General features: G+C 44.3%; 1 protein-coding gene and 1 long non-coding RNA gene across 12 annotated transcripts; one reads left to right on the top strand and one right to left on the bottom strand.

The window, feature by feature from the left end:
• Positions 1-17: 17 nt before the first annotated feature.
• Positions 18-1,783, top strand: LOC146759888 (uncharacterized). Of its 3 annotated transcripts, none has more exons than XR_014931839.1 (3): positions 18-157; positions 958-1,057; positions 1,660-1,783. It is a non-coding gene; the product is annotated as an uncharacterized LOC146759888 (long non-coding RNA). The 3 variants fall into 3 exon arrangements; XR_014931838.1 differs by lacking the exon at positions 1,660-1,783 and adding an exon at positions 1,315-1,453; XR_014931837.1 differs by lacking the exon at positions 1,660-1,783 and adding an exon at positions 1,312-1,447.
• Positions 1,348-23,883, bottom strand: MASP2 (MBL associated serine protease 2). Of its 9 annotated transcripts, XM_015882426.3 has the most exons (13): positions 23,764-23,883; positions 22,519-22,655; positions 20,170-20,266; positions 14,322-14,541; positions 12,941-13,118; positions 12,617-12,748; positions 7,061-7,257; positions 6,353-6,500; positions 5,602-5,720; positions 4,539-4,617; positions 4,093-4,230; positions 3,617-3,697; positions 1,836-2,827 (listed from the first exon to the last, which is right to left on the bottom strand). In XM_015882426.3, the coding sequence occupies exons 4-13, from the start codon at positions 14,478-14,480 to the stop codon at positions 2,052-2,054; spliced, it is 2,007 nt and encodes a 668-aa protein (XP_015737912.2). In that variant the 5' UTR covers positions 14,481-14,541; positions 20,170-20,266; positions 22,519-22,655; positions 23,764-23,883; the 3' UTR covers positions 1,836-2,051. The 9 variants fall into 9 exon arrangements, 6 of the variants coding, with proteins under 6 accessions (XP_085365139.1, XP_015737912.2, XP_085365138.1 ...); XR_014931835.1 differs by lacking the exons at positions 20,170-20,266; positions 22,519-22,655; positions 23,764-23,883 and adding exons at positions 1,348-1,811; positions 14,804-14,871 and having other exon boundaries at positions 2,752-2,827; positions 3,617-3,691; positions 4,539-4,589; XM_085509013.1 differs by lacking the exons at positions 20,170-20,266; positions 22,519-22,655; positions 23,764-23,883 and adding exons at positions 1,348-1,811; positions 14,804-14,871 and having other exon boundaries at positions 2,752-2,827.
• Positions 23,884-24,020: the final 137 nt, after the last annotated feature.

Genomic DNA, 24,020 nt, shown 5'->3' with positions numbered 1-24,020 from the left:
TCAGATTAAGCATGCTCTAAAAGTTGGCAAGTCAAATGGAGCCACCACGTATCGCTACGTGACGCCCATCTTAACCCACTGCATTTTTGCACTGTTCAGTGATACGTAGACACTTAAAATCCAGTTCCCACAAGTTTGGGTGTCCGCACCTAGAATGGTAAGCAGTTCCCTCCACGTTGCATCTGTACCGAGGAAAGTGACTTCTATTTTATAGGAGTAGGGGCTCTTATCAGAAGCGTGAGGGAGGGAAAACAAACACTGTCAGATGTACTGACGTCCACAGCACCTCCTGTGGGGATGTATTTTTAGAGCAGTCCACCAGTGGGAAGCAGGGCTCTGCAACACGTCTGGCTTCAGAAGACGATGATAAACTCATACTTAATGAGTCACAGAAAAGACTTTCTAGCTAAATAAGCATCAGTAAATGCACATAGCTGACAAAAAATGGACTTAGTACGAGTACACAGGGCCAAGTAGGAGGCAGCTTCTTAACAAAGAGCAGGATCTTTCAGTGCAAACTGCTGGGAGATTATTTCCTCTGGTGGTAGGAACCTGAGGAACTGAAGCTATTTGCACTTGCAAACCACTAAAGCTTGATCCGTGTTTTTACATAATGTACCACTTTGCTATAGCTATGCAGCTTCAGAGTGTGGATGTTAACACAGTTTGTAATTGATTTTGAGTTAGAACTCAATTACTGAATATCAACGCTTGTGAATAGAAGACCGTCTAAACAGCTGCGCTACTGTTAGTTTTCCATTTGAACTGCAATACTAAATCAGCTGGGTCTCAATGTGTACCTGAAGGGGTTTGGAGAGGGGTTGCAAACAAACAGGCTGAAAGCTAATCCTGTGCTTGTTCATGTCCCACTGCAAAACGTTGCTTGAATCTTTTTTTTTCTGCACCTGAGTCAGAATAATATCCAAACTCTGTACCATTGTGAATTTTGCATTTTAGCACTTGCACTTTTACCAGCTACTTCTGCTGAGTAACACTTAAAAATGGTATTCTTGGACCTCCAAAGAGTAACTGTGACATCCCTGCAAGGAACTTAATGGTAAGTTTTTGTGATTAGCATGGCTTTATTTTTGTTTAATTGTCTTAAGCCCAGGTTTAGGCTTTAAGAGGTGGGCTGGCAGTACTCAGTAGTCCCCTAATAATTGCAGACTTTCCTGACTCAAAGAAAATCCTTGAAGGTTTTTGAAGAGTTGTCAAGTTTTAGTGTTATTTTCTAAGTGTTTATAAGTGAGTAAATAAAATGCTATTGGTTACGTATTGAAGTGTTCAGTCTTTTTTTTTTTTTTTTTTAAGAAGATTTCACGTTCAGTATTGCACTTTCAAGAATAACTGAACTACGAAGAGAACGTGGGATAAAAGAGACAGTAACTTTACATAACATCATCAGAAGAGGATACACCATTTGGGCGTGCTTGGTAAAAACCAGTTAGTATAGAAAATGTGTAACTACTCCCAGTTAGTTCTTGACTGTACTGACATTACATATTTTATGTATCTGTATGTGAAAGTTTGTCGTGTTATAAAGCTATATTCACAGAAATGGTTTTTGCAGCTGACAGCATGAAGGCCTTTAAGGTAATGGTTCAGTATAGCAGTAACGTAGACAGCCTGAGAGGTGTCTCTGTCTGTGTGCTCCCCCAGGTGTGTAGGGCTGCTGGAGCTACTGGGACTCTTTACCAACCCATACACTACAAGTGGTTTAAGGTACCTTGATGCTGCTCTGCCTGCTTTCTCTGGAGGCGCTGATTCAAATGCTGGCTGGTAATGCCGCAGTCCTACAAGAATCCACACAGCTATTTAAAAGAAAACAAAACAGATTTTAAGCCTCAAGTTTATTTACAAGATGGCCATATGTTTAATGGTCATTTAACAATTTCTGGGACAAAACAAAAATGAAAACTGGATGCTCAAGTGGTTGGTTGGGTTTTCTTTAAAGAAAAGAACAGTTAAGCCTAATAATAAACATGCAGGACTTCTTGTTGTTTTTTAATCCAAGAACCAGCGAAAAGCTGGTAGGGATTAGCAATAAAAGTCTAAGAATTATTTGCAATGGTGCTTTCAATCCAAGGCATATAGCTCGTTACTCTTGTATAGACCCCATACTGCCCTGCTACAGCGCAGTCTAAAGCCCAGGACACGATCCCAACAACAAACCACTTTCTGGTCTGAACATCCCAGACCACGAGCGGCCCCCCGCTGTCCCCATAGCAGGCATCTCTGCCCCCTCCCTCAACTCCAGCACACAGCATGTTTTCTGTTACCACAAGAGGGTTGCCGTTGTGTGATTTATTTGCATACGCATCCGTACACTCTTTCTGGTCGATGACCATCAGTTCAGTGTACAGCAGCACCACAGAAGAGCTCCTGGTTTCAGTTCTTCCCCAGCCCGATACAGTTACTGTGTCAGTGGCTTTCATCTGAAATTTTTCTTCTTTTCCAGGTAAACAAATGGGTGAGATAGTGGCACTCATTGGGACTTTATGTTCCAATTTAATCAATGCAATATCGTTGTCAAAATTGACTAGATCGTTTTTGTAACCTTCATGAATAAAAATCTGTTCTGCCTGGACTTCCTCAAAGTGAACTGAATATTTGTTCAAAATCCCTAATTTAATCCTCAAAGTTGAGGGATTTCTTTGCTCAGCTACAACGTGAGCAGCTGTTAAAACCCAGCTGTCGTACAAAAGTGAACCACCTCCTAATTCTCCACGCTCAGTAATTAACATCACTTGCCATGGAAATTGTCCAGGGTTGGCTCTCCTTCCTCCATAAATACGTTCTATAGCTCCGCTTCTCTGCATCCCACAGACTGTAAAACAACAAACACAGGAATAATGTTCATGTTTAAGGATTTGGACACTGATTTATTACTCTGGTATGGGCAAAATTAAGTTAATGATTCTAAAATGTAATTCTGAGATTACTCCGAATGGTGGAATGGCTTCCAAATGAATATTTGATTTAGCATACAATTTTCATTAGTCGGTACAACGTACAGCCTTTGGAAAACTTCTGTAATCAAGAGATACTGTTTTGCTGAAGAATTTGGGCATAGAGAACTAAATGCATTTGTGCTGAATGTAAATTAAGGTAATTGGAATATATGTACATCCTAATCTAAAAGATAAGAGGAACAATTAGGCTTTTAGATTGTAAAATGGTTCTCCCAAAAGTCATTCTTTGATCTTGAGTGATTTTATGATGTAATTGAGCAGTTTGGGCATTAAAAAAAAGTGGCTTTTTCCCCTCTCAAGTACTGCTGGAGTGTGATTCAGTTTTCCTGTCAGAAGTGATTCCAAGCCATTTACAGGCAACAAGAGCTCAGTTAGTCATGAAACAGCATTCTCCAACAGCATTCTCCAGTAGGGAGCTGGGATAAATTGAAGGTTCAGCTTTTTGCTCTCTTTAAGGGAACTGAACTACTGAGTTGGTGGCATTAATCTCCAATGCTAGCAGCAATAGAAAGCCTCAGATAAGACCAAATCCTGAAAAAAAAATAGCTGTGTTCTGTATGAACAGCAGTGAGTGCTAGCCAGCACTTTGTTAATGGTTCTTCCATAACTACTAAATGCAGCAACTTTAGCAATCCATGCCTTACCTGGTTCACAGACAGGCAGTGTTATTTCTCCCTTGGTGTTCTTCCAGAATCCATCACCACTGCATACATATTTACCTGCACCTCACAGAGACAACAGAAATGGGAACAAGTGAACAGAAGAGACACACACAGTTCTCATGAGTCTTGACACCTATAGAGCACTGTCATGGCGTAGGGCTCCTTCAAGCTGACTGCACTTAGGAGAAGATAAATATATCACCTCTCCTCTGGCTGTTTGCAGGACCAAACACTACTGCAGCCTCTGCCACCACATAGCCACCTAATACTGCTAACTGGAGAATGGGAACAATGCGTTACACTTACAACTGATCATGAATTTACCCCATCTGAGAACATTTCAATACGCTTAGGTAAAAGTCCTTAAAAATACAGGTAGTGTTTCCCACAGGTGACAGCCTTTTACAGTGCTCTGGAAAGAGCAGCTCCTTGACCTCTATGAGTTGTTTATAACCTACCGCTGCTGTCAGCCCTCATGGTGTAGAAGGGGGCTGCACACTGGTACTGAATGGCAGCCCTGTAGGTTGTCTTCTCAGGCCCCGCGAGGTACAGAATGGCACCGCTGTCTATGGCCTCAGGCTGCCCACAGTCAACGACTAAAACAGTACAAAAGACATCAGTAAGTATTATACACTAAAAGCCAGTGGGTTCAGTGTCAACCTAACGCTTCTTTTTTAATCTATAACCACTGGTGCCTTTTAGAGGTTTCAAAGAATGGCAGAAATTGAAAAATCTTCAAACTTGTGAATACTAAATACACTCTGATAAGAAAGGGAATGGTTGGCAAGCATAAGAAACTGCTTCTCATATTGCCATGCCTATCATTCTCTTTATAAAACCCATCTCATATAAACAAATGTAGACACAGAGACTTCCCAGTTCACAAACATTAACGTGGACTTACTGATGCACTCTGCTGTGGGTTTGCTCCAAGAAGCATTATTCTGGCATTCCGCTACAAAAGACATCACAACATTTTCATTCTCCAAGAAGCATGGATAGAAATAAAAGGTCATATTAATTTCACATCAAATTAAAAGGGTTCGTTACAGAAAAGCAGCGCCAGCTACACATTTATTTGCTCATTCAGAAAGGAAAAAACACAGTAGTTAAGTTTTTATTTGCTTAAATTCTCTTCACTAGGAATACTGATTTAAATGTAAATAATTCCAATACCGCCAGCATTAATCTCTTCAGTGTGGCAGGGAACAGCTCATAATGTGAGGGACAGCTTACCCCATCTAGAGACTAATTAGTGTCTATTGTAGGTAGCAGTTCCACCACTCACAGCTGCCTGCTCTCCAGCAATGACACGCAGTGCCACTCAGTGAGCTGCAGGGACACAGAGCACAGCCTGTGTTCATCTATTTACACACCACTTCCTCTTGAACACCAGCCCTCACATCAGTTTAGTTATTCTCAGTTTCTACACAAACAGCAAATGTGTGCAACTACTAAACCAGAGTATGAAATAATCACTGAGAAGAGTCTGCGTGCTTTGCTCAAATACAGAACACTTAACCATGACTGTGAAGTTTTGCTGGGTGCACGGAACAGCTTTCCTGCTGGGAACTGGGCTAAGTGGGATGCTGTTAAGGACTAAGTGTGAGATGCTGTGTTCAGTGGAACCACCAACAATTATTGCTGTAACTTCCCAGAAGAAGTGCAGTAACAAATATAAGAAAATCAATTCTCACTTGATGAAATCTTCTATAACATTATTCATTCTTCCAGCATAATTATCCACATCTCCAGTGTTCAAAGAACAGCAGCCCACATACGTGCATACAAAGAAACAATTCTTTAGGAAGGGTATCAAAGACAACTGCTAACAAACAGAGTGTACTGAACATATCTCAGAATGGGTGTATGTGAGCAACAGGAACTGTTAATGAGAAAAGGCACCTGCATGTTTAACACCCAAGAAATTAACCCCAATAGGGCTGACAATGCCATGGTTCACCTACTTCAAGTAGCACGTATCCGATGTCACAAGAGAGGGCATAGTGGTCACCCACAGTGTACTGTGCTTGCACTGGTGCGATGTGGCCATGGGGTGGTGCTTCAGGACTGGGGCACGGCAAACCTGCCAGCAGATAGATGAGAAATTGCCCTTAAAGTGATTTTGCTGAACAATCTTAAGGAAAAAAAAAAAAAAAAAAAAAAAAATATATATATATATATATATATATATATATATATATATATATACACACACACACACACACACATTTAATATATGTTATATAAATAAATGAACAAATAAACCCACCTCTTTACCCTTTTCTCTACACCATTTCGCTTGCACAGATCTACAGCTACTGAGAACAGAAGGTAGAACTGTGGACTGATGGACTGACAGCAGAGCTGTGCAGCAGCCAGCAAAGAGCCAGGCTATGCTAACAGGATTCACCCAGGGCATCTGCTGCCTAAACACACACCCCACCTCTAGTCCAGGTGGGAAATTCATTCCCTAAAATGACATCTTACATCAAAACTAGAGGTTAACTGTAAGGCTAGCACGAGCCCTGGAATTCTCTTAAAATTACTCAGCTACAGAAGTAAACTGCTGGGAGCTGCATTCAATAGATTCGACAGGTAGAAATTCAAAGGTGAAACTACTGTTTCAAAGCACAACTATTAAGTGCTATTCAGGCCTTTCCAGAATAAAATACTGGGAACAGTCAGGATTTGAAAACTGAATAGAAGTCTACCCACCTACTGCTGTGTATTTCACCTTCCAGCCAGTGTGTGCTCCTGACATGTCAGTTATGAAGGTAATATTTACAACATTAGTCTGTGTCTCGATTTTTGCAGGCAGTGTCTTCCCACAGAATGGGCCAAACTGCTTTCTGGGTGTTTCCAGCTGAAATAGAAGGCAGAAAAACAATAATAAAACAAAAGAAAACACCCCTATATTTACTCCTCCTCCCATGAGGCTTACAGAACAAACTAATTTTAATCCAATGAGTCCTTAAAGTTGAATGGTCCTTGATTGCAAAGCATACAAAGGAAAGGCAGGGAGTCAGAATGACAGCTTGCCGCCATGGTACCTCAGAGGGCCAAACATCCAAACTGCTATGGAATTCTTGGGAAGTGATCCCTGGGTCCATTTATAGAGAAGCAAAGGGAATGGAAAAGATCTATCTGAGCCCCCGGCATCACTGGGATACAGGCAGAGGTTGTGATGATCTGAAATCTTCCAGGTCGTTACACACCTGTGTGTGTTTGCATTTGTTCTTTGGGAGAACTTCCCAGAGGAAAAAGGTACTGAAAGAACAGAACAACAAAACCAAAGGGATGGGAAGAAGAAATGAGTGAGGAGAGACACGGGGAGACAAAACAAATGTGGCAAGACAGAGGGCAAGGAAGATGCAGAAGAAGAACCAGGTGTGTCTCAAAGGCTGTGAAGGAGCCCCACCTTACCCTGAGTACATCATAGGGGCACAGCACCTCCGGGTGTGTCTCCACATTAAAGGTCTCCATGAATTCCAATGTGATCAGAAAGCCATCTTCTACCTGGATATTGTAGCTGCAGGTGCTGAGTGGGGGATAAGGCGCTGGATAGTCAGGGCTGGCAATTTCTCCAGTTCTTTGAGTAAAAACTTGGTTCTGACACTGGGCTAGAGAAAGTAATGGAAAATGATTGCATTTATATTAATTCAGTCCAGCCACACTGGGCAACTGCTGGGCATTTTTTACACTTGCCACTTAGAGAAAGTTTCAGAGCCACAATTTAATGACCTCTGAGGTGAAGCAACAGTCACACATTCCACCTGCACTATCCAGCACAGCCACCTCCAAAGGGGAGGACACCAACACAGGCACTGCCTGGATGGGCACAGGGAGCTCAGAAATGAGTGTGATAGCTGGAAGCTCTGAAACATTCCAAGGTGATAAACTTGCAGCTTGTCTCCTGCGCCAGAGCGTGCAGAGCGCTAGGACAGTTATCAGCACCTCAGCTCCTGGGGCCTCTGAATGAAGCTCTTTCTTTTTAATGCCTTTGCTGCCAGACGTTTAGAATGTAATTGTATTCTCTGAGCAAAACCAGCTGTGCCTCTTGCAGACACAATTGGAGCCACAAATGCTCCCTGCCGAAGCAAGGAGGAACAGCCACAAGTGCCCTGAGGATCTCTGCTTGTCGACAGCATCTGATGGCTGCGAAGTGGTGCTTTGATCAGCTGGGAACAAAGCCTTTACGGCTGCTGCAAAAGCTGTATGAGCAATCCTTTAACTGATGGGGAATGCTGGACTGGCTGATAATACCTGAATATTTTTGCAACACTGTGATGCTGAATTAATTCTAAGTGGAAAATAGCTTGAATTGTATCCTCAGATACACCGTGTGACCCTCCCTCAGCAAAATAAATAGAATAAAATAACAAGCCATTATCCAGCCACTACTCACAAATTATCATCTGAAGTAAACCATATGATCTAAGGTTGTGATTTTAATAGAAAACGACCACATTTTAAATGAGAAAAATGACCAGAGTCCCTTAACTGACTGTGATGTCATTAGCCAGGATTCTAAGCCTTTTTGCTTCAGACAATGAAACCTGCCTCCTCCCTACACCTGAGCAACAGCACTCCTTGCTGCTGCAGGAAGCATCTGGATGTGATTACTTGGAAAGTGGCAATGTGTAAAAAGGTTCTCTTTCTGTTTTATATTTGTGCGACTCTTAGCACAACCACAACACCATAACACAAGTAATACTGCATATGGGTACCCCTGGGTGTTTGTTTTAGCACAAGCAGTAATTTCCTGCAAGAGAATCTATCTTTACCAACCCAAGTATGCTCCCTTCCACAGCAGATCCCATGCTAAGGGAAAAAAGGCTTTATAGGCAATGCAGAACTAGCAGCAGAGTTCAGATTGTAGCTTCCCAATGATTTCAGTAGGGTGTTGGGGCCATAAAGAAACAAATATTTCTCTGTCCATCATCCCTGGAATTTCTGTGCAGCTGCTCTTATTTGACATAGACCCATCCATCAGCACAGTGACCGATCTTCTGCGTGAGCTCTGCTCTGAATTCATTGACTTATGTTTTCAAACATAACTTATCAAGGCACAGAGTAAACTAGTCAATAAATACAAATAAAGGCTTATCCTGTATAAACCGAGCACTCTCGTTATTAAATCCTGTCTGAAACGCCCCTCTTGGTCCAAAGAAACACAGAGAGCTCAACTAATGCACACAGAACTTTGGCTGCCTCTGAACCCAGCCTAACAGCTCACTGCTCTGCACCAGAGATATCAGTTGAGCTACAATGGGAATTAAATCTTTTCCTTTCATGCTGTACTTGTAGAGGATGATTGTCAGGTTATATTTTTTCCCCCTGTATGTTTCTGTAATTCACTGATTCTGCCTCAAACTACAGAAGCATTTGATGGCTATGTGAGAACAAAGCACGTTTTCCAGCACACTCTCCTGAGCTGCTGCAGTTGCTGCTCACAGCACTGCCAGTGACACACAGTGCCTCTGCTCAGGCATCAGGTCCTGCTGTAACACCTCCTCCTACCTACTGAAAGCCCAGGCTAATAAGCATCCCAAAACCTACCTGATAAGCAGATTCAGCAGCTGACAGCTCACAGCCATCTCAGTGGAAAAAAAAACCCACTCCTATTAAAAACTGACATCTCATGTTGATAGTATCTGTCCCTGCTCTACAGCCTCAAGAGGAGTCGAGGCAATGATAGGAAAAGAAGAAAAGAATTAAATCCATTAGTGTGGAAAAAGACTCGGTGTGAAGTCTTACTGTAAACACACATACCACAATGTAACAAGTACTATCTTTATCCCCCTAATGCCCTAAGAAAACCTGAAATCTAATGCTAATTCTGCATCAGAATCCCTCCCTCTTACCTACAAAGCCATTTTCTCCTTGTGCATACATGGGATCTACTGTATAAAGAAGAGGTTGGAGAAGTTAGATTCCCTGACATGAAGCTCAAAGCTAAAGGCAGCATCACCTGGCTTCTATTTCCCTGAAGTACATTTAAAGGAATATTGTTAGGCCAAAGCTCCTAATAAAAACACAAGAAAAAGGATGCTGTTTAGTAACAGGTACACATATATACATCTACATAGAGATAGCAAAGCACTATGTGTAACTATCCAGTACCAAAGGTGGTTTACTTCCTCTAGTAAGAACAGCAGCAAAGGGACATATAATGAAATTAAAAGGAGAAAAAATAATAATAATACAAATCTGGTAATTCTTCATGCTTTACTGAAACTTTCTTCCTTACAGTCATATTCCTATTTTTGATGGGAGATTTTCACCACATGGTTTGGAAAGCGTGTAGTCACCACCAATAAACTCTCTGGAGTTCATGTGGCCAAAACCAGCTGATCCAACAGAAGATACTCTGTGCTAGTCAAAGAAAATTGACAGCTTGAAGAGACCTACACTGGACCTGACTTTTCTCGTTACCTCCTCAGTGCAGCTGCTGGAAGTTCCCTGTGTTGGGGCAGTATCTTTTTATCTATCACTCTGTAAGGAAGAAAGTCATCAACCATCCAACACAAAAAGGATCAAATAACCCTTGAATATCTCCCAGCAGAAATACTGTTCCTTGACTTCTGTCTGTTCTTTAGAGATGTCCAGAGAGTGCTCAATTATGCTCAGGCCATATTTTATTCAAACTGCAGTGAGCTGTTTGCCAGAGGCTTCATTCTGAAAAATGACCCCTTCAAAATTTGCAAGTCCGTTGTCACTGCTTTATCAGGTACCTCAAGGAACGTGGATCATAAATTGTATCACTGAACCATGACAAAAACTCCAGCTGCTTTGGTCACAAATTCACTGTGATCATAAAGCAGTTTCTGAACAAAATTCAGCACAGAGAATTAAGTTCTAGTAACCACTTGCACAACTCTAACCCCAAATCATCCCCTGCAGCATCTTTCTTCCAGCTGTTCACCTGTGCTGCTCAGCTCTGCCCTGTTCACCTCTCACTTGAGATTATCATGGTGTTCCTTCCACAGAACTGGGGAACTGTAGTGTCTGATAAAGAACCAAGGATGATGTTCCTCCAAAGTGCTGCAGGAAAACAGCCCCTGCCCAAAGACAATACAGTCAAAAGGGAATGAGACAGAACCTATAAGTGCCACAATGCCTTTGTGCTGACTTCACAAGTTCTCACCTAATCTGTCCTGGTGACATTTACATCATTCTACCAAATTCCTGCAACTCTGAGGCTTTGTTCACCAGAATAAACTTCAGCAGTAAGACTGGATTCACAAGGGGAGATGTGGCCAGAGGCCTTCTCTTATCAGCCTCCATTATCTTCTTCCTTCTTTCACTAGTGACACACAGGAAATGCAAGAAAATGAATGCCCACAGGATGCCATGAGCTTTCAACAAGTAATGGCCTCTTTATTGGCTGGAGGAAGGAGGTCTGAGAGACAAGGGAACAAGAGAAGCCTGCAGCCCCGTTGGTCGGACTGCAACACGAAGGCCACAGGGGAAGGCAAACCAGCTTTTCCCAGCACATCTGCATCCATCTCTGCCTAAGCGAGGAGAAGCTTAATTATTTCACGCTGGAAAATAAAGGGGAAAAAAAAATAACCTGTCAATATCAGAGCACTCAGACAGGGACCAAAATCAAAGGGGCAGCTTTTGCCCTCATCTCATAAGGACGATCTGCAGAGACCTTTGCTTTGCAGCCCAGCCCAGGGGCTGGAACTTTCATCTGAAGACCCCTGAAATGCAAACAAGCTCCAACTCATCAGCTGTGCCACAGTAATTCCCAACATGCACGGCCCTACCTCTCAGTAGGATGGTAGCCCAGCCCTTCCATACCACCAATATACTTCTGCTACAAGCCATCACTTTAGGGGACAGAGGGTGAACAATGAAAAGGTCTGTTTAATGCACTGAAGAGATGAAGAGTTAGAATTTTGCATCAGATCCAGACAGTCGTGGCTGGAGACAGGTTGCAATGGGGTAAAGATGGGAAGCTAAATGTCAGTTCAGCACTGTAAGTTACAGCCAGGTCTGATTTTTAGCACTGGGAAGCACAAACTGTGTTCCCCATTATGACAATTTTTGTGAGCACTGTGTGTGCTGGTTCTTTCCAGACAGGACTCAGCTCCAAGTGGGCAAAGTTGCACTCACAGAGGATTAATCTGATAGCATGTGTAGGCACACAATTCACTGCAGACAAAGTGAATCCAGAGGAGCTGATCACTGCGCTGATTCAGACAGACTTTCCTGCCTACTAAATGATAAGCCTTCCCCAGCTGTGCACTGAACAGCACAGCCAGGCAGGAGTCAGCTGGGTAAACCTCACGCTGTATAACCTTCTGAATAAGAGACTTGTGCCTGGCCTTGTCTTTCATTTAATGAGAAGATGATTGTATCTGGTGTCAGTGATAAGCAGACTGCACTGCTCCTCAGCCTGGGTCCCTCCAGGGACAGTAAGCAAAATCTTTCTCCATTAGACTTGGCAATCTGAATGTTAAGTTTTCCCAGCACATCTACTAACCCAGGTCCAGAACACTCAGTCCCTCAGTACCCAGACAGCATGATATAGTCAGTGCTGCATGGCTGGCTGCACTGGCAGCCATAAAGTTTGGAAGTGTCCGCAGTGGCCACCAGACATTGAGTTTCTTGCTTCTCTGTTCAGCCTGCCTAAAGCTGAACACAGGTGCATGCTGACTAAGAAGTAGCCAAAAAAATGTTACCTTCACACTCCGACAGCCACTGGCTTTCTCCTGGACCTGAAAACTGCCAGTGTACCATTTTCCTAAGATACAGTATTGATAGCCCTGATGGCTGCCATTAGCCCACAGCAAACTAAGGTCTCTGCTCACAGCCCTAAGCCCCTACGGCTCCTTCCAGCTGCACCAGGCCCACAGGGAATGTTAGATGCAACAACAGAAAAAGGCTGCTTTGCTTTAGATGCTAGTGTTGTAACCAGGCTCAGGTAGATGCTGTAGACAGGGAAGTATCTCTTGATCTGCAAGAACTCACCTGTGCACGTCCTCTTGTTTTCATGCAGTGTGTAGCCAATCCGACAGCTGCAATAGTAGCCCCCCACATAGTTGTGACAGTGATGATTGCAGAGAGGTTCACCATCAAACAGCTGTTTGCACTCATCAATATCTAATGGGAGTAAAGCACAGAATTAGGCAATCAACACCTTTTAACAAGACTTTCATTCAGTCTGAGCTACACCTCCATACAAGACTGCCTTCTTTCACCTATCACAAGAGCCACAGCATGCATGAGCACATGGAAACACCAACCCCACCACAGCTGTTTCTATTCCACCTATAAGAGGGGCTGGTCTCTTACCTTCAGCAGCATAGAAGGCCTCAAAGCCTGTGAATGGCTTCTCATTGGAGTAGTCAGATCGAAATACAACCATGAGGGTGTTGTCAATAGAGATGTATGTTTTGTTGCCTGGAGCCTCCTCAGTGTCAGTACTATCCCATCCACATAGCGTAGCCAAGGTCTTCCCACTGGAGCTCAGCTGAAAACAGACAAATTTAACAGATGATCACAGAGCTTTGCTGCCATGGATTGAGGAGCAAGTGCTTAAGGGAACGTGAAAGGAGGTTCAGAACATTTCTAGACTCGGATATTCTCAAAAGGTGCTTCTGGAATTAATCCAGACACAGTCACACACACAGTCTTCTCTCTGAATTAAGCCTATACTTTTATCTCCCGTTTCTTTTCAGAGGCCTCCCACAAGGCTGTGAAGTCAGCCTGGGCTACTAGCACCAAGCTTTGCTTACTGTACATCAAGTTCTTGTTAACTTCACGCTTTCAATGACAGTGAAATCTTTGTGTACAGGAGACCTAAGCGAGGACAAAGCTAGAGATAACGGGACTAAAAAGGTTTCATACACTGATAGATCCAGACATATAACAAAAGGTCTCTTTAAATTAGTGACTCATGTGCTCTACGATTTGCTTATTACAGTTTGAACTCTTCATTTATCTTGTGTTTGTAATACAACACATGATCAGAAATGGGTATTCTGTCCTGCCCAAAGAAAACCACAGCAAGAACATGGGAATGGGAGCAACTTGTCGTATTCAAGTACAGAAATGAGATCTTCCTAAACAGTATCAAAACTTTCCATAGTTTTTGGTTACATCAGATGCTAAAATACTGTCAATACATTGGTTTTGCAAGCTTTCTGTGTATATAGCTCCCTCATTGATGTGACCAGGTCTATCCAAACAACAAACTGAGGCAGAAGTAGGATGGCCTTAAACGAGCAACAGGGCTGCCCAGGTTAGAGCACACAGAGCACAAACATTCCATGGATACTGCTCACCATGCAAGAACTTCCCTAAGCCGGTATCTCTTTTTCCTGACATTGTCTCTCACACTAGTTAGCAAAAGCAGACAGCAAGGGTTGCAAATACACGTTTGGACAAGCTGACGGTATCTTGTTTAGACTATCGCTTACACTTCTGCAGTCTCCCATTATTCCAGTGCAAAGCACTACGTGTTCATTTAAATCATACACTGTAACTTTAGAAAAATGAAGCTCAAATATTGTCCTGGGCAACATCTCAAACCTTCTGCTTCACGAGGGGGGAATTTCAGAATTTTCTGAGCACAAAACCCCCAAGTTTTAAATGTTTTAATGTGACAATCATGGTCTCGCAGGCCTCCATGAGCAGATCATTTATAAATCATTTATAAATGCCCTACACGTACCTTCACGTAATCGTATTCACACTGGTAGGACAGCTCCAGGTTGAAGTGGGTGAAATAGATGCGGACAGCATATCCTTTCGGGACGGTAATATTCCATGTTCTCTCCTTGTGATTTGGGTAGGTATTGGGGAAGTCAGGGGACGTGATCCTCCCGTACATTTTCTGCAGCACAATGCTGCTGTTTACTCCACCACAAAGCGCAGCGAGCAAGAGAAGCAGCCTGCCTCAAAGGAACAGATGAGCAGACACTGAATGTCAACTCAATCACACCCCAAACACCACACATCCAAGGCGCTGATCTCAGTACCAGATCACAGCTATCCCAGCACTACCCTTACGCCTGGACACCCTTCTCACTTGGTAATGGAAGAAATCACACAGCAGCAACAGCTAGACAGGATGAGACTCATGCTCGTTCCTTGTCAGGCCTAGCCAAGCCAGGTGGCCAGAGGAGCAGGGCAGGTCGCTGTGACAGCACTCACCTCATCCTGCTGCTCTCCTGCCTGAGCCTGCTCTGCTCGGAGCCCTGGGGGCAGGAACCTCCTCTGATGTTTTTGCATTTTGGGGTGGATATATTTATTGTGTGCGCTCTGCTGTGTTTGTCTGGATGTTGAACTCTGATGTTTATCTTCCTTCCATCCGCCTCCAGCCTGCTGAGTTCTGGGAACAGCAATTACTGAAAACTAGGCTTACGTTCAGCACATGAGGCCCCACTCAGCAACAGGCAGAGGCAGACAGATCTGCTCCATACCTCGTTTCTGTGTGTGGATGGCTTTTTATTCTATCCACCCTAGAACACCAGCAAGGTAAAAAAGGTACAATTCATAAATAACGTCTTTTGAGCCTGGCTGACAGAACAGAACAAAACAGAACCAATTCCAGGAATCTTAATGTAATGGAAGCAGGTGGATGGAGAGAAAAAACTATTTTCCAATTACCAAAGAGTCTTGGAGGAGGAGATTGAAAAATTAAACTCCTTCTAGGTATTTGGGAGTCCACAGAGGAATTTCACACTGCTACAACATCTGAATAAACCCTAACAGCCCCCAGGGAATTCAACTGGTACGGCCAGTAGTACAGGACACAAAGCTTTATTAATTCCACTGCTCACAGGTACATACCCCCAAACTTCCATGCCAATGGATATGGGGTAAACACAAATAAGGGTGAAAAACCAGCACTGGCATCAGTAGTAATGTGGATCCCAACTCTCCCCAACAAAAATGGACAGAGAACAGGGAAGTTAATTTGCAGCAGGGAACAGACTCCCACGCTATGCATGGAGGCAATTTATACTGAGATACTGTGTAATTAAATGGACACCTTTTCATATCCATTTTCGAACAGCCAAAAAGCATTACCCCAGGCAGCAAATTTGGAGCTGGCAGGAAAGCAGGAGTTATTACATGAGCAAAGCTAAAGCCAAGAAACCATCTAGCAGACTGCAATCAGAAAACACCATTTAATAAGAGGGAAGGAGCAACCAGTAACAGTAATCAATTGAGTAACAGCAGTTGCCACAAACATGGTTAATGGATAAGATCTCAGAGGGAATTAGCTTTTCCCAGGATCCACTAGTTTACACTGTCTGGAAAATAAAGTTCTGCAAAAATCATTCCTAACTGAGCTGGTTCCCAAATCCTACAGACAAACACTTCCAGGAGTGCTTCCTACCAGGCTTCCTCCTGCTCAGTTTAGTGACAGAGGCATGGAAAGTAAAGTTTGATCTTCAGTAGGAAATGCTTCCTATAGCCTCAGAACTTGATGGGGCCTCTGGAGCCAGAGACTACCTAGCACTGAAACAAGAAATTTGACTCAAACTGCAATCCTGAAGACTGAAAAACTGTAAATGCCTGAAATACATCAGCTTCCCTCTGGTGTGCTCTTTGGAGAGAAAAGGTTGCTGTGATTTTAGTCCTCAGCACCTGACCCAAACAATGCCAAGAACACAGCCTCGTTCTTTGCCTGGAACTCTTCCAGCTCCAAAAGGCTGCACCAGCTACCCAGGTACAGCAGGATCCTGAGCACTGGGACTGGGACTTGGACAATCTCAGTCCCATAAGCTGCTCCTCCTGCCAACCATTTCCCTTTTATCTGTATAGGCCTAAGCCAGCCTGAAGGCTGAGTGGACTTCATCCATGTCACTGCAGTTTCCAGATGTCTGTAATTTGCAAAGTTACTGACCCACTTTAGAAAGCTTTGGTGTTATGTGAAATGACAGATGCCTCTTGCTAAGTCTGCCCGGCTGTCTCCTTGTGCTCCTGCCTTCTTTCGTGCTTAAGCACTGAGGCAGTGCAAATGCAAGCCGCCATATACAGGAGAACCATCAGCACGAGTGGAAGCTGAGATTCACAAAATTCTTCTGTGGATTGGTGGAATGTAGAGTAACAAAAGATACCAATATGACCCCGTGCGTGCCCATACTCTCCTTCAGTTCCTGTATTGTGTCTCAGAATACGCTTTTACTACTGTTAACTTTGAGGTCTATAAAGGAGAGGTTTCAAATCCCTCCTGTGGCAACAGCAAGTGCAGACAGCTGAGCCAGACACATGAATAAATCAGCAAGAGCAGAGCTCAGCCAACACTGTGTCCTTCAGGCTGACACCTCCATGGTCCACAGACCTGATCTCCCTTTTCCGTGCAAACCCAAATGGCAGCAGCTGTCAGCTGAAAAGAGGAAAAAGCTGGAAAGCAGAGGGTCTCCATCAAAGCTGTGTGAGATCCAGGTTAAGTCCTGGTGTAGCTATTTCATTTGACATTGAATCTAAGAAAAGCACCACGTGATAAAAAATCTGCCCAAGCGATGTTCCTATGGTAAGACAATCACGGGGCAAATGCTGAGACCTCCTAGCAGTAAGGTTAGTGCAGCCCCCAGTATACCTGATCAGAAAGGTCTCAGACAGTTTCAATGTCAAACAGACAGAGCAAAGTAAGACACCACCTCCAGAGGTATTGACTTAAATCTCTTGAGCCTGGGGAGAAAACCATGCCTGGGCTTTGGAGAAGCAGCTCCTGCAATCTGACTGCAGCACTCCCAGAAGCACTGTGACGACTGGTCACAGATGACTCAGGTATAATAAGCAGAACCATCTAAGTGACCATCTAACGTGCCTCCACATTTGAAGCACAGGAACAGTGACAACAAAAAGGCTGGTTAATGAACACAGGAAAAGAACACACAGACCTTCCCAGCTTTTAAGATGTGACAGTGCATTTGTCTAACACAGCAGTGGCTATCCTTGTGTCACAAACCTGGAGAGCAAATTAGTGTAACAGCTGACTGTTGTGATCCCCAAAGACGTTGTTCCCCATTGCCTCCTATTTCTCAAATGCCAGCTGCTCTGCAGAGTCCCAGAGAGGTTGCTTTGCTGCTTGCTGTTCCGTGGCTAAATCCAATCCTTCTGCACTGAGGTGTTCAGAGAACTGGGGAAAGGATGCGACAGAGGAAAAGGCGTTGTTTCCTCATTACAAGTCAGATAGCGTGACTGACATCAAAAGACAAGCACACAGATGGAGCAAGCAGAGCATGGAGCGAGGTAGGGGAAGAGCCTTGCTGCTGTGAAACAGAAAAAAAACCTTGCCAAGGTAAAAACAACAGGCAGAAAAAGCTCATGTGCTGGGGCAAGATACTTCCCCTCTTCAACCAGAGTATCCTTTCCTCCTTCCCATCTCCTGTATGTTCCCATCCCCTGTATGTATTTACACACAGATCTATATAAATTCCAGCATAAAGCCCCACACTGCACGTACCGCTTCCCCTGGGAGAAAATATGACAGCACACAGGTAAGACGTGCTGATCACACCACTCTGCCCTCTAGAAAAAAACTCCCATCCTGCCATGAAGACGACAACAATTGCATAAGTCAAATTCTCCCCCTGTTGGCCATCTTTCCTACCTCACCAGTCCCATGGACCTGGCTCCTAAAACTGAAAGCAGCTCACAAAGCCACCATCTCACCACCACCCACATCCATGGTAGCTGCAATGTCTGCTGGGCTGGCTCCAGGTTGGTGACTTCACTGAAGCATCTGCTTGTGCTGGGAAAAGACTTTGGTTACAGTTCAGATACAGCCAGAGCCAAAGCTATAAAACACACTGATGTCTGCTACCCAAGCAGTGTGTTACAGGCACAGCCAACACATTTCACTTGGGCAAGCTGGCCTGCAAACCACTGTGAGGAACAAGGGGACAGGTGAATAACACACATCTAGCACATCCGTCTTGTCCAGCAGAAGGTCCCTTTACAATCAGGGAAGGCAGGCTTAAGGCTCGCACAAAGAAAAGCATGAAAAATACAACAAGACTCTTTACTAGACGATACAAAAACCAACCAACCAAGGATGATGATCCCTTCAGGAACTCTCTAGTGCAAACAGAGTGAGGCTAATGGAGAGCCTTCCTCGAGTCTACCATAGTCTACACAGCCTGGTCTCGAAAAGCACAGAATTTCTGGTTCCCAGAACAGCACCCAGGAATTACCAAATTTCATCTAGGAATAGTTTGGAGTACACTCGACTGTCTGCAGACACTGGCTCTGGAGATCACAGCCACCACAGCTTTAGCTCTACGTTTCAGATTAAATCCTTGGCAGGAATCTGTTTCCAAAGCAGGAGCACCCAAGCTTCATCTTCCACACCAGAAATACAGCAGACAAGTCACTCTGATCTAAGAGGACAAGCTCTGCCTCTGGCTGCTTTTCTCCATTTTCATTTCACTTTGATTTCTTCCTTCTTCTTTCATGACTGCTCTTTCTATGCAGTAATTAGACTGCAAAGAACCTAGCTGAGACTGAAAGAGATGGCCAATTCCTGAGGCTCCTTCTGCCTTCAAGCAAGAGGGAGAAGTTGAGAAATGTACTAAGGAAAAGGTGTCAACAGCACTGGGACCAGCGAATTCATTAAATCCACAGGGTTCTTGTCAATATATGCATTTAAATGCTTTTTTCGACTCATCTGTGGTCTACTCAAAAACATTTTTCATTATTTCTGTTCCTCTGCAGTTGCCCATAACCTCATTTTTTTTCTAACACAGAGGCTATTACCCTCTGATCTAGATAAACAATAAAGGCAGTCCGAAGCACTCCCAAAGTAAGAGCTATTGCTCAGACACTAAAGAGCTGGAGTGATATATCGAAATGGACAGATCTTCCCTGTGGCTAAACCCCTCGCTGAATACACATAACCTCATTCCTGCCTTGAAGAAAGCAGATTGAAGGCCATGTCAGAGCCAACAGTCGCAACAGTCAGAAACCTTATATCAAAATGCCTGTAGCAGTCCATGAAAAACCAAAGTACCTGCTAAGCAACCAGCTGCAATAAACCAGTCCTTACCACCTCGATGGAGCAATGTGCTTTTCCCAACTATTTCAAATCAACCCCTTTTCTTAAGTCTGGAATTCCTAATTACTTTCTTCTCTTCAGAGTGGCACCTATAGATACATTGCCTTTTGCAAACACCAGCCTCATCTATCTGACTTTACAGGCAGGAATAGCACATTTTTTTTCTGCCCAGAAGAACTGGAAGCACTCAAACTGCCCAGTGTCTTTTGGTTCAGAAGATCTAAGTTCAATTTTGTCCAAGCTCCACCCTAAAACTCTTCCATCTTGCTCTAAGGAGAAAGAAAATAAAAATACAGGGCAAGAGCTTTGTCCTGCACAATTTACTCCTCAGCTTCTTGGCCCATATTTGCTTTTCTTAAGGAAACCTTCACAAAACAATAACCAGCAAAGCACCTTCTGTTCTTGTGTGCTTTTGCTTTGGGTGAGGACAAACAATCAGACTGAGGTGAAATTGCTGCTGTTAAGCTTCTCTACTCAACTAATTCTTCCAAATGAGCGGGACAGTTACCTGTTTCCTTCTCCTTGCTCTTCAGCAGGGTTAGTGAAATTCACAGCACTGAAGTTTCTGCAGAAGTCATGAGTGAAGCTCGAACAACAGACAGAATCTGCAAATAAGAAATAAATGCATTATAATACAGACTTCAACAAAGCACAACTTAAACAGAAGCACTGCAAAGAAGGAGTGAGCTCACACTAGCACAGCAACATGTACTGCCTCAGAAAAACCTGCATTTCAGAGCTAGGCAGAGCCATAACCTGACTGCACAAAATCATTTATTCAGGTGTTGGCACACAAATATCCCCTGGATTATGAGGTTACTGCTGAGCGTGATGACGTCCGTGAATTTCTCAGACCTGCTGGACACACTGACACCTGTTATCACCCCACAACTTGTTGAGTCTCAAAGCTGTATACAGCAAAAAACACAAAACCAAACACTATATATTTGCTGACATGCCCTGGAGGCATTGGGCCTGCTGGCAAGCGAAGGCAGCCTATAGCCTTCTAACTTAAAATTAAGCACAGTCTGGAAAATCAGAAATGGTTCCAGTCCTGTCACCTGCCAGAGACTTTCACTAACCACCAGACATCGGGGGCTTGCTTCATTTAGGCCTTGCTATACGTGAGTTTATCAGAAGGGGCAAGAGCAATACAGCCTCTGAGAAGCCAGCAAATTAAAAGATCATTTCATGCAATTTAAATGTTTGGCTGGGATCCCCTGAAGCCTGATAGGAGGAAGCCCTGGGGGAGGAAAGGCAGATACTCTGTTTGAGGCATGTTAGCAAAAAGGAAACTGAGCCAGAGCGCTGGCAGGGCTGGGAGAATTATTCCTGCTGAAGTCAGATTACTCTCTGACTTGTCTGTTAGCCTCTGCTTAGCAGCACGGTAATGACCCAAAATTGCAGCTGACAGATTGGTGCTGAGAGTATGCCTCATTGAGGCTACCGCAAGCAGACGGGCCATTACTCTTTCAATTTTGGTCTCTGAAGCCTGTTAACATACATTAGGCTTTTCCACATGCTGCTTTTTAGCCTGGTGTCCGGGGCAGCTGCCTGGGCCTCAGTCACCACCCACACGCTCAGGCCCTGTCTAATGAAAATGGATGACAACCCCAACTGAGTAATGGGATACAGATGGACCGAATGGTTTTTTGTTTTGAAATGTATTTTCATTTAAGAAAGTCTCAGAAGAGTATGAGGTTTTTATTTTTGCATCACTGTAATTTACTCCCCCTAATCCACTGCATTCTTCAAGGCAGGCCAGGAATTTGAAATTGCAGACTTTCAGCTGAGCTGAATCTCGAAGTCTGCAGACCCACGTCCTGCTCTAGCACAGCTACTCTGCTAACCGCCCCTCCTTCACTTTGCCTCTCTTCCATTTCATCTCTTCTACACACATTGCAAGATCTTCCGCTACCTGAAGAACTGACAGCAATTAATTAAACTGGTTTTCCAGGATGAAAGTCTTGTGGAGTCTCCTGACTTTGCCTGTGAGAGCACTTGCCCAAGGGGCCATGCAATGGGAAGGCCAATCAAGGGCTACCTCCCAGCAGGACTCCTCATCCTTCAAGTTGCAAGTCGTCACTGTGAGCCTCTGGCTAAGAGGCAGTTTCCTTCAAAGCACATCTCACACACCTCTCAGGCTAACTCCTCTCAGTGGCCATCCTGGGGCATCACATACTGTGCTGCACACAGACCAGGCAGGGCCTGCTCACAGCCTGGTGTCCTGGCTCTGTACATTGCACAGGAAGTCCCTAGCAGCCCATAAGGCTGCATCTAATGTTCCAAAGTGCTCCTTATTTATGGTTTCTGCCTTCGTGCTAAGCCCTTTCAAATAACTTGGAAATCATCTCCTTAATTCTAGGGCAATTTGCCCTTGACATCTCATTTACCAGTCACCTACCTTCGTGGAGAGGTGAAGTCTCGTTATGGGTTTCTGAGGGACAGGGCAAGTGCCTGTGTGCGCACGTGTGAAAATGGAATGGGACTCAGGAAAGCAATTGTCCCTGAATCCTTCAGCCTTCATTACAATCCTTCTTTCAAGTGCCAGCTCTGATTTATGGCCTGTATTTCAGAAGCAATGAAGGCCTGCAGCTCAAACTGACCAGCTGTCAGACCAGACTTAAGGACAGGGAAATGTATTGACCTGCCCATGCCTGCTTAGATCCCACAATTGATAGGAGGAGAGGACGGAGACAGGGTGTTCTTGGCACATTGCTCCTACCCAGAGCATTCCTTGGGGCTGTGATCCTTCCAAGGTAGAGAAACCCACAGACTGTGTAAAGGTGCAGTGATCTGGATGGAGCCATAAGAAAAGAGGCATCCTACAGATTGTGATCCCTGCACCCCTGCTCACCTCCTGTGGGATCTTCAATATATCAGCTGGTACTCTGGTCTGTCTCCAGTTAAACAGACACGATCAATCTTGTTTGAAGCATAAGAATGCCAGCAGAGAGGGATCACCGCACAGAAACTCCTTCATAAAGGCTGCAACTGAAATACAAAAGGAAGCGACTTACAGCAAAAGAAGAATATACACGTGCGCACACACAACAGCACTTTCCCTGTACAGCAATACCCAACTCAGCAATAACAAGAATACTGCCAAAATATCAGCTTGATTAAGCAAGAGGACATTCCCTCATCTCACCCTGTATCCTCTCACACAGCAGTGAGTCACATACTGTTGGGACTGCTTTGCAATACGGAGACATCCTCATTTTTTCTCTGGAATGCAGTGAGCAGCCACCAGTGGCATTTCTTCCCAGCCATTCTGCCTCCAGCCTGCTCTGCTCCACGGCACGACAAGCTGCTGCCGAGCACTGAGCTGGGTTCAGTTCTCCTTTTCAGAAGAGCAATCACAAAGCACTTTCTGCCCTGCTGGCTCCCAGCAGTGGGTAAATTCATCACTTCACAAAGATGAGTGCTGCTTGCAAGCCAGTATTTCAGAGCAAAAAGACTGCTGCTTGCTCCCCATGGCCTTGGGCTCCAGAAAGGAATATTAATGTTTCCTAGGCACCTGCAGCTCCCTGTCTGTACACCTGCACCTAAGCTTCCGGCAGTGGACCTCTCAGCACTGAACTGATTTAGCTCCCCCTGGATTGGCAGCACAGGGCCAAGGAGGCACACAGCATGTGGACGTGCCCTGACCTCAGGACTTCACTCTGCAGAGCCTTGTCCCAGCTAAAAGATTTACAAGCTGTGTAAAACACCACTGTAGAAATACTCTCTTCCTTTCCTCTGCAGGCTGGGCTGCTGTCTGTGCTTCACAGAGCCTCTGTGGAGTCTGATCACACTGAAACTCTCCTCTTTTTCCCAGGCTGAAAACAAATGCAGTGAAGTATTGATTCCCCACCAGCTATATCCCCTGACAGCATGTATTAAAACATGATCTTCGCTATTAAAAGGACATACAAACAAGTCACTGGGGAAGCTAATAAATCTCAAATTAATATCTGGCTAGTTCCTGTGTAGTATCTATCCACATACACGCATTTTGATCTCATAGTAAATGAGATTTACTCTGTATTCAACAAGGAATAAGCTACCTCAGACTCCCTCACATTCATCATGGAGTAGGATACGCACACCCAGAGCTCACCTTGTTACTTGAATATGCTGCAAGTTTCCAGCTGAGCTTAAAAATGCCTTAAAAACGTGTTGGCTGCCCCTTCTGCTTGACTTACACCACTGCAAGACTCACAGCCACTTTGTGAAACGCTGTAATAAAACATACCCACGTGTGACACACCATTTAGAAGCCTTCATTACTCCCCTCCTGCTCCACCTGATCCATCACGCTACACCCCTGACACCACACACTGCCATCGGGTGGACATAGCACTGCTCCAGCCTCAG

Source organism: Coturnix japonica, chromosome 9, assembly GCF_054131305.1.
Source record: "Coturnix japonica strain WE chromosome 9, WE-NBRP24, whole genome shotgun sequence".
Classification (NCBI taxonomy): Eukaryota; Metazoa; Chordata; class Aves; order Galliformes; family Phasianidae; genus Coturnix; species Coturnix japonica.
Note: the sequence above shows the minus strand (reverse complement) of the source record. Positions and strands in the feature narration are given on the sequence as shown.